This window comes from Ruditapes philippinarum, unplaced genomic scaffold, assembly GCF_026571515.1.
Source record: "Ruditapes philippinarum isolate M1 unplaced genomic scaffold, ASM2657151v2 ctg6827_1_1_1_1, whole genome shotgun sequence".
Classification (NCBI taxonomy): Eukaryota; Metazoa; Mollusca; class Bivalvia; order Venerida; family Veneridae; genus Ruditapes; species Ruditapes philippinarum.
This window is the reverse complement of record NW_026852689.1, coordinates 1-9,746: the sequence shown is the minus strand read 5'-3', so window position 1 is coordinate 9,746 and position 9,746 is coordinate 1. Positions and strand designations below refer to the sequence as shown.

Below are 9,746 nucleotides of genomic sequence, written 5' to 3'. Positions count from 1 at the left end.
TACAATCATTTGTCACAGGATGCAAATTGTTCATGCGGTTATGAGATAGAAGATGTTAACCATTTCTTGTTCACTTGTTCGAAATGAGAGAATTGATCTTTTTAACGAATTAAAGTACACACTGGCCATAGCTTTCGCATAAGCGGCGGGTCCATCACAGCGGAGTGTTCATCGCAGAAGCGGTGGATAAAATATGGCGGTTTGCTGTTGTCGGTATAAGTATAATTATGACTGAATTGTTTTAATGTTTAACTGGAATTACTTAGTGAGACTGGAGCCCACATATGTACTCTTTCAACTTATAACACGCAAACGGTGCAATTCATTGCCGTTTATGCAAACACTTCTGTACAGTTTGACGAGGGGGCACCACTTTTGCCCAATTTTGGTTAAAACAGGTACAAATGTGTGCAAAACGACCACATAATACAACGGCATCACATCGTATGAATAATACTTTCACAAAATAACCATATTTTGGAAATTATTATTGTCTGTTTATTAAATAAATAACAAAAATGATTTCAACGCAGACGGCGGTGGATTCGATTGCAACGCAGTGCGGTGGGCCCGATACCATTAAATGGTTGTACATTTTATTTTTTGCATTGCGGCATATGAGTTATACAAACATAAAGTCAACACATGTTCATGGCGTTTTCGAGAGTATCATATTAGTTATAAAGATTTTGATAGGCTATACAATATGGTCATATATAAACTGTTGTTGAAATATTGCAAACAACTGTTTATATACAAAATTCAGTCATATACTTACCGACAACAGCAAACCGCCATATTTTATCCACCGCTTCTGCGACGAATACCCCACCGCCGCTGTGATGGACCCACCGCTTCTGCGAAAGCTATGGCCAGTGTGAGGTAATTTCCCCCTTTAAGTGTCCAATTACTTTTAGTTGGTAACATAGAGTTGTCTTTAGAAAATGATAATAAAATATTTTTGACTGTTCAGCATTTCATATAAAGCAAACGCTTTTGATTTGAAAATCAAACCAGCACAATCCCTATAAATATTAATGTATTTTTCTTTCATTTTTGCAAAACAACAGACAAGATTCTTAACTTTCTTCTTCTTCTTTTTGCCTTCTTTATTTCATTTTGCATTCTGTTTGTTTTTGTTATATTTGGCAAATGTACATGTTAACGCAAATTATAAAAAGTCAGTTAACGTCGTTAAATTCAAGCTAGAGAACATGTAGACCCAATCATTTTTATTGTTCTTTCTTACCTAAAATCATTTTTAAAGCCAAAGTACTATATGAGCCGTGTCACGACAAAACCAACACAATGCGTTTGCGACCAGCATGGATCCAGACCAGCCTGCGCATCCGCGCAGTCTGATCAGGATCCATGCTGTTCGCTTACAAACCCTATTACAAGTAGAGAATCTGATAGTGAACAGCATGGATCCTGATCAGACTTCGCGGATGTGCAGGCTGGTCTGGATCCATGCTGGTCGCAAACCCACTATGTTGGTTTTATCGTGACACGGCTCATATAGGTGTAAGTTATGTTACTTCTATCTAACTTATAGTCATTCTTGTAAAATATGTTATTGTAATTGATTGCATCAGGGAAGACCCGTTGCTAATGTTGAGAGAACCTTATGTCATCCTACATATATGTCTTATTTATTGGCAATAGAAATGTTTAAATCAATGAATCCATTTTAAATCAATTTTATTTTGCGTACATACCTTACTTGATCACGTGACTTTTCACACTACCGTCAGTTGTCGTCAGTGACAAATATTACACGGTTCATTGTCCCGGATATATATATATGATTGAATCAGATGAATAATGGCTACTTACCCTTCCGTAAAGATGAAATAAAAGTTAAAGAAAAGTTTACTTCCTATATAAATACTTTAAACCTTTCGCGAATATATACACAATGTATCACAAAATGGACATTGCACTAAAGGTAATTTTTCCTAGTCTTTTTTAATCTCGTATTTGACTATCTTTGAAATTGTTTTAGAATAAATTGGAATGTTATAAATATCAAATGTATATAAGAGAATATACTTTATTTTAATGCACGATTGTGAAGTCTGTAACAAAGGAATAGGAAACAATGCGGTAAATATATTTAACGGTCCATTTAAACTGTTTTCATGTTCTCCATGCATTCGTCATTTTTATACATCTTTTGAAGACGTTGGGGTTGACAGCCAAGCGTTTGTACAGCACAAAGATATAAAAAAAGAAATGTTTCAATTAAAGCATAGTTGACCTATAACTATAGTAAGATGCGTCCATTTGCTGTATTTTAGACTTTACAGTTATATCTGTAGTATAAAAATTCGATCTAGGCACCAGCTTTTAGACTTTACAGTTATATCTTTAGTATAAAAATTCGATCTAGGCACCAGCTCACAACATACAAACAATATTTGTCTGAATTCGTTTCTGTTTTGTAATTAAAAGAAATGCCTTTGACGCAAAACAAATTGAAGATGATGTTAGCGCGGCTTTGTTCAAAATATTATTATATAAGTCTTGACTGTGTGGTGTGCGGTGGTCTTCCAATGACATAAAACATATATGTAGTGATGACCTTAGCTGTACTCTATCCACGGTTTTTGGTCCATATTAAAAATAAAATATAAAGAAATGTAAACAAACTATTTAGTACATTACGACTGATATTAGATAAACACAAGGTATTTAGATAAGTCACAAGCCGCTTTTTTCGTCGTCATATCAATGGCGATAATTTTTCGGCTAAAGAGTATAATCAACAACATAAGCAACCATCAAATATTGCATGTATATAGTCATGAACTTAAAGAAAAGTCACACCGGGAAATATGAATATACAAAGCTTAGTGCTGAAAGTAATAAAGGAAATCATAGGAAGTAGGTAATAAACTACTTGCAAAGTTCAATAAGAAACTGATAAATGTAGTAAATTGAAATCATTGAAAATATGATTTTCAGTTTCTGTCATAATTTTTTATGTAGATAATTATAGATCAGAGTAAATAATTTTTGCAATAAATATCTTATATCATAGTAATTGAACCTGTAAATTGTTGACCATGCCTCACTACCAAGGGAAAAACAAAACGTACAATGTTTATGCTTTGTTTTCAATTTCAAATCTATCCGTGCATTCATTATCGTATTTTCACTTTTTATTTATTTATTTTTCTTATTAATATTCACGCCGTTTCAACAGTTAGAATGGTTGAATGTTCGGTGAGCATATCCCCTGGGTCACATTTGTTTTGTTTCCCGTATCTTCCTTTTTTAGTTTTGCATGCCCTTGGCGAATTTTGCCTTCATTTTTATAAACCAGAATATCATTTAATCATATAAATCGAAAAAGCACGGGAATATTTTAGATAAAATTAATTAGGATATATAAAACATTATGCAAATGTGATGTTACTTAAAGTAATCACAATTAACGTATCAAAACAAACAATCACTTGCGAGAAACTGCTGCAAGGCTTATTTAATCTATTCCGATATTTATATTATTTTGTATGTTGATGTATTACTTAAAGATAAATACATTACGTTAATATATTTATTCGGATTTTACTCGCGAGTAGTATTTCGAACCATTTGTTTTACTTTGCCCTAATTACAATATCGTAAAAAGAAAACTATATTTATAAATGTCTGAAATCTAGATAAAAAAAGTTATGCAAAGAACCGAAATGAAAAGAACAGTTTTGTAAATTGTCGATTAAGTTGGTGGCGTTGCTTTTAATGGCTTTTATATTGTTTTCTTATATATTTCTTAATTTTTGTTAAACCCTTTTTATGTATCAATTTAAGACTATAATGACAATGTGCTTGTATTTTTTGTTTATTTATTTATTTTTCGTAAACATAGATGTTATGAGCGAACATAACAAGGCTGCTATACTGTCAACTTTAGACTGTGTTTGGCTGCAAAGACAGTCTCTTTCATGATACCCCCCCCCCCCCCACTAATAACAACCTGCTATTTTGAGTGGGGACGGGGGGAAATAGTAACGCCGTCCGGTATTGCAGAGCGCCCAACAATATGATTTGACGAAACCTGAAAATCTTGCCAGTTTGCTAGTACTTTATTAACAGCACAAGAAAAAATATACACGTATATAAAATGATTTAATTCACTGAAAAGTCTACAAACTTATATAAATATACATGTACAATGTATCACAAAATGGACACACAAATGTAGTAATTGTATTTCTACATTTCCAGATTATAACGGGTCTTCTGCTCAATTTGCCTTATGGTATGTATTATTTCTTTGTTTTGATTGTTATAACATACAACGTTATTGAATTACTATAGATATTATGCATATCAGCAAACTTTGAACGATATAAAATGATTTTTCACTAATCACTGTGTCATGATATTTGTTTACTGGTTAACCATTAACATGCTGTATCATAAAGAGACAAGTCTTTTATTGGTTAACCACGCTGTAGCATAAAGAGATTAGCCTTTTACTGGTTAACCATTATCATGCTGTATCATAAAGAGATTGGCCTTACACTGGTTAACCATTACCATGCTATATACTAAAGAGATTGGCCTTTTACTGGTTAACAATTTCCACGCTGTATCATAAAGAGATAAACCTTTTACTGGTTAACCGTTACCATACTGTATCATAAAGAGATTAGCATTATAATTGATAACGATTGCCATGCCGTATAATAAAGAGATAAGCATTTAACTGGATCACGATTGCCATATGCTGTATCATAAAGAGATTAGCATTTAACTAGATCACGATTGCCATGTTGTATCATAAAGAGTTAGCCTTTTACTGGATCACGATTGCCTTGCTGTATTATAAAGAGATTAGCCTTTTACTGGAGCACGATTGCCATGCCGTATAATAATGAGATAAGCCTTTTACTGGATCACGACTGCCATGCTGTATCATAAAGAGTTAGCCTTTTACTGGATCACGATTGCCATGCTGTATCATAAAGAGATAAGCCTTTTACTTGATAACGATTGCCATGCTGTATCATAAAGAGATTAGCCTTTTACTGGGTCACGATTGCCATGCTGTATCATAAAGAGATAAGCCTTTTACTGGATCACGATTGCCATGTTGTATCATAAAGAGATAAGCCTTTTACTGGATCACGATTGCCATGCTGTATCATAAAGACATAAGCCTTTTACTGGATCACGATTGCCATGTTGTATCATAAAGAGATTAGCCTTTGCCATCAGTATAAAGCCAGGCAGGCTTGCGTGTATGTCCAGTTTGACTAGGCTCTAGGTAGCCGACATCATGTTAATTTTTTATCCTGTTATCTCCAACATCTACAAGTCCACTTAAGAAATTTAGCGGGTTAAGGGTTGTTTTTATCTGATAGTTTGGGATCATTGTTTCCAGCATATTTAGTGTTGAAGATTGAATAGCGCTTAAGACGGTGTTAGGGGGCGTGAATGATGTTACATTTTCCATTACCCCTCTTGATCAGACTCAACCAAATCGAGTCTACAATTTTCAGATCTTTTTGTTGTTTACATTACTTCAAAGGGACATTTTTAATAAACTTGCTTTGTTTTAGCATATATATGTAAGTGTTTTGAAATAATGATTTCATTTAGTACATGAATGCTATCAATTTGAGATATTTAGTCATACGAATTCCATAAATTAAGTAACTTCCAGATCAAATACATGTCGTTTCTCATAAATATTATGAAATTGTGATTGTGCAATAAACTCGCATAATAAAGCTCCCTGATCAATAAATCAATCGATCGATCGATCGATCAATCAATCAATCAATCAATCAATCAATCAAGGTTAACTTGTTTCCTTTCGTCGTATAATATATACCAGTGAAAATAGCAGAAGGGGATACAATAGAATACAATAACATAGTAATGTCATCTCACATAGTACAATAACTACAGTCTTAAAACTTACATAAATCATGTATATTAAATTTTTTTCATTGATATACAGTTTCGGCATGTGGAGATAACTACACTGAACTTACTGGAATTTTTACCTCCCCTGATTATGATACTAGAAATGCGTATCCACCTAACAGTGACTGTGAATGGACAATCTCGACACCAGAGGGCACTGACATAGTGCTCATTTTCCTTCACTTTGATATAAAATGTCCTGATTATATATCGGTAGGTGGTTTATTCTTGATATTTTCTCAGAAATATAAAAATGTGCACGTTTAACGTTTAAAAACGTTTTGCGTTTAGAAAGTGCATAAAACTGGGGTACTGTGTATTACTAATAAGAACATGTTAGGTGTAAGAAAACATTTTTTCCATGTTTTTGGTACTGTCGTATTATTTTACCCGTTATATTTGTGATATTAAAAAGAAACATGTGTTATGACCAAGTATAAACGGACATCACCTTATATAACCACTAGATGATGGTTATATAAAAACAACAACCGATTTTTCGTAGCCATATAACCAGTCAAATGCCTTTATAATTAACAAAATAGATCTATACTTACTACTACAGAACTACATTCCCTGATAGAAGTTAAAGTTTACAATAAATTGATCTGGCCATCGTTACGGCAGTACGATGATAATTATAGTTACAAAACATGCAATGTTATAAAGCATAAATACTTTTTCTGCTGGTGGAATCTTTTTTCAAGAAGACGTTCGGTTAGCTCAAAAAGTAGAATGTGAGACTGTGAATCCGATTCCAGGACAGCCCAGATTCACTTGATCATGAAATCCTTTCTACGGTCATTCGCACTATTCGTCTGCTCAGACATACATGTACAGGATCTATCAGTTTATTTTGAAAGCGAAGGCAGCTTGTACTAGTAAACGGCTCGACTGTAGTGGTTGAACTGTGCTTTGGTTAATTCATTGTGGCTTACAGCCGTAATCCAGAGACTAAACGATCAATATCACCGCCATTACCGTTACATGTCGCAACAACAACACACACATGTGTTGTCAAGAAACAAATATTCGCATTCTGTTACATTTTTTAGATGACAGACCTTTCCAACAACACGATGATGCCGATCCTCGACAAACAGTGTTTTTTGAATGAGGAAATATATTTTCTAGGCAACAAAATACACATCCACTTTGTAAGTGATGGATCCGGCCAGCGTAGGGGATTCAAGATAGTCTGGAAAGGTATTTTCTTGGTTTATTGTGAAATAAATGATTCTCTGGACGTAAATTTGTGTCTCATTTAATGTGATTCAAACAACTATTAGTAATCTTCTGTAAGCAAGTTGGATACCTTTCTCACATGACATAATAAATTATATCCTTTCTTTGATTCGAATTCATGTACAATGTTTACCCTTTATATGCACGAGCAGACTTCCTTACTAATAATGTAGCGAAAATAAAGCTTTTCCTTATGTTGTAGGGAAAATAATTATTTTCTGTACGAAGTAAACGGCAGTTTTCCTGTTCAAATATGTTAGAAGAAAGTGCACCTTTTCCTTTTGTGGTAGTAAAAATGATTTCTTTCCTAATGCTGTAGTGAAAAATAGTTCTTATTCTATAATGGCGCAGTGTAAAATAGTTTTTTTCCAGATACTGTTACTGTAGTAAAAATAGTTCTTTTTTCGAATGGCGTTATGTTAATTTCCTAATGTTGAAGAGAAAAATAGTTTGTTTTGTCCTAATGACGTAATACAAATATGTTATTTTCCTTATGTTGATGAGGAAAATAGCCCCTTTACTAAGTTCGAAATGTAAATTATTTGTTTTTCCTAAATTGTAGTGAAAAATATCCTAACATGGCACTCAGAATTTGTTTCTGTGCACGAGGCTCACGGAATATGCAGACGACAAGGTGGTAGCTTAGTAAAGGACATTGCGGAATACCAGGACGAAATTTTCGATATGATGCAAGAACGCCACGTTACGTCAATATGGCAGGCGAAGAATCAATATAAAACACCGTGGGTGTGGCTTAAAGGTTAGTTCAACTAAAAATTGTGACATTTGTCATTCAGACGATAATATAGCACGTAACTCGTCTGATATCTGTTATTGTTGTTACTAAGCAGTTAGCTTTGCGTTAAGCAATAAAATGTCCTGTGAATACAATCATTTGAATATAGTATTCACTGTTTTGGAAGTTGAAAATGTTAATTCTCTGAAGGTGTGTCTGAAGGATATAGTATGGGCCTCTATGCACTGAGTTATTTCCCCCTTATTGAATATCGACTAACAATAAACATAAATGAACATAATAATAAATATTACTTATCGAAACAATTATACAAGATATCCATGTTTGGTGGTGATAATATACACACACAGTCCTGTAATTTAGTTGAATACATTAAGCATCGAAGCAAACAAAACATAATACAATGCTTCTTGTAGGAAACAATCCGTGTTTTCTAATTCAATTTATTTCAGGGTGTTTTTCTTTTGCAAACCTTGACGATTTTGAAACATATGTAATTGTAAAAAACAATTCGATGGCAGAATGTCAGAGACTTTGTACAAGATGGAATTATTTCGGGCTTCAGGTATGTGCTTTTATTTTGTATAATAAAATTTGAGCCTTGTCACGACAAAACCAACATAATGGGTTTGCGACCAGCATAGATCCAGACCAGCCTGCGCATCCGCGCAGTCTAATCAGGATCCATGCTGTTCGCTATCAGTTTCTCTACTTGTAATAGAGTTGGTAAGCTGGTCTGGATCCATGCTGGTCGCAAACCCTTTATGTTGGTTTTGTCGTGACGCGGCTCATTTGTCGTGTCTCTAAATGGCAATATACTGGCAAGACTTAGAACAAGACAGTCATGTGGAAGTGATGTTAAATCATTTTTAAATAAGTCATTCTGAAGTTTGTTATTTTTATATGCAATTTCAAAAACGTTGTGGTTTATATGAATATAAACGAACAGTTTGATATAAGTTTTGTCTTTGTTTGTCTATGGCATTATAAAGAATTAATCATCTTACATGAAAGCGCTTAATACAAATGTGTGTTTTGTTTCATGTGAAGAATAAAGTCTAACCATGTGATTATTTTGTGAATTGAATTTCAGAGAGACAAGTGTTTCTGTATTGAGAGTTACACTGGTTCCCCTGTCATTATGGATCATTATTGTACAATTTCTTGTTCTGGCAATTACGAAGAGAGATGTGGCGGGAATCTGAGCCTTACTATATACATGAACGGTTAGTTCAAAATATTCCTTACAGTAGTCAAATGCTTAATATATAGGTCATCATTATTGTTATTGTTATTATTATTATTATTATATATCATCACCACCACCAACAACAACAACATCACAACCATCATTATATTTTCACTATTCTTATCATCAATCATGATTATTGCCAATATTTTTGTTGATCGATATATTCCTTCCTCTCCATTTAAAACTTTAAAACTTTCCCTACAGATATATGCTACACAAATTTAAGTGCTTGGCAAGGGACTGTATCGAGAACAAAGGAAGGTAACACCTGTTTGCCATGGAATAACATCACTGCAATAATTCACGATAATACTACGGTATTTCCGGACGGGTCGGCACAGAATGCATCCAATTTTTGTAGGAACCCAAATGGTTCCGAAGCTCTTTGGTGTTATGTTAATCAGAACGAGACTGAGTTTTGCGATGTACCACCATGTTTTCATAAAGGTAAGATATCTCTCTCTATACTTGTTTATTAGAACAATAGAAGTTTCTACTGTAAGAATTTACTTATGAATTATTCATTATTAATTCTGTATTTGTACGGGG

At 33.7% G+C, this 9,746-nt stretch overlaps 1 protein-coding gene across 1 annotated transcript; it reads left to right on the top strand.

Annotated features, from left to right (window-relative positions):
• Positions 1–1,580: 1,580 nt before the first annotated feature.
• On the top strand, positions 1,581–9,644 carry LOC132721171 (uncharacterized; the record flags this gene model as incomplete). The annotated part of the gene is given in 8 exon segments (XM_060705433.1): positions 1,581–1,948; positions 4,234–4,267; positions 5,978–6,156; positions 6,999–7,149; positions 7,751–7,948; positions 8,398–8,510; positions 9,039–9,171; positions 9,402–9,644. Coding segments are annotated over 8 exon segments (1,081 nt in total), but the record flags the coding sequence as incomplete, so codon positions are not given.
• Between the last annotated feature and the right edge of the window lie 102 nt (positions 9,645–9,746).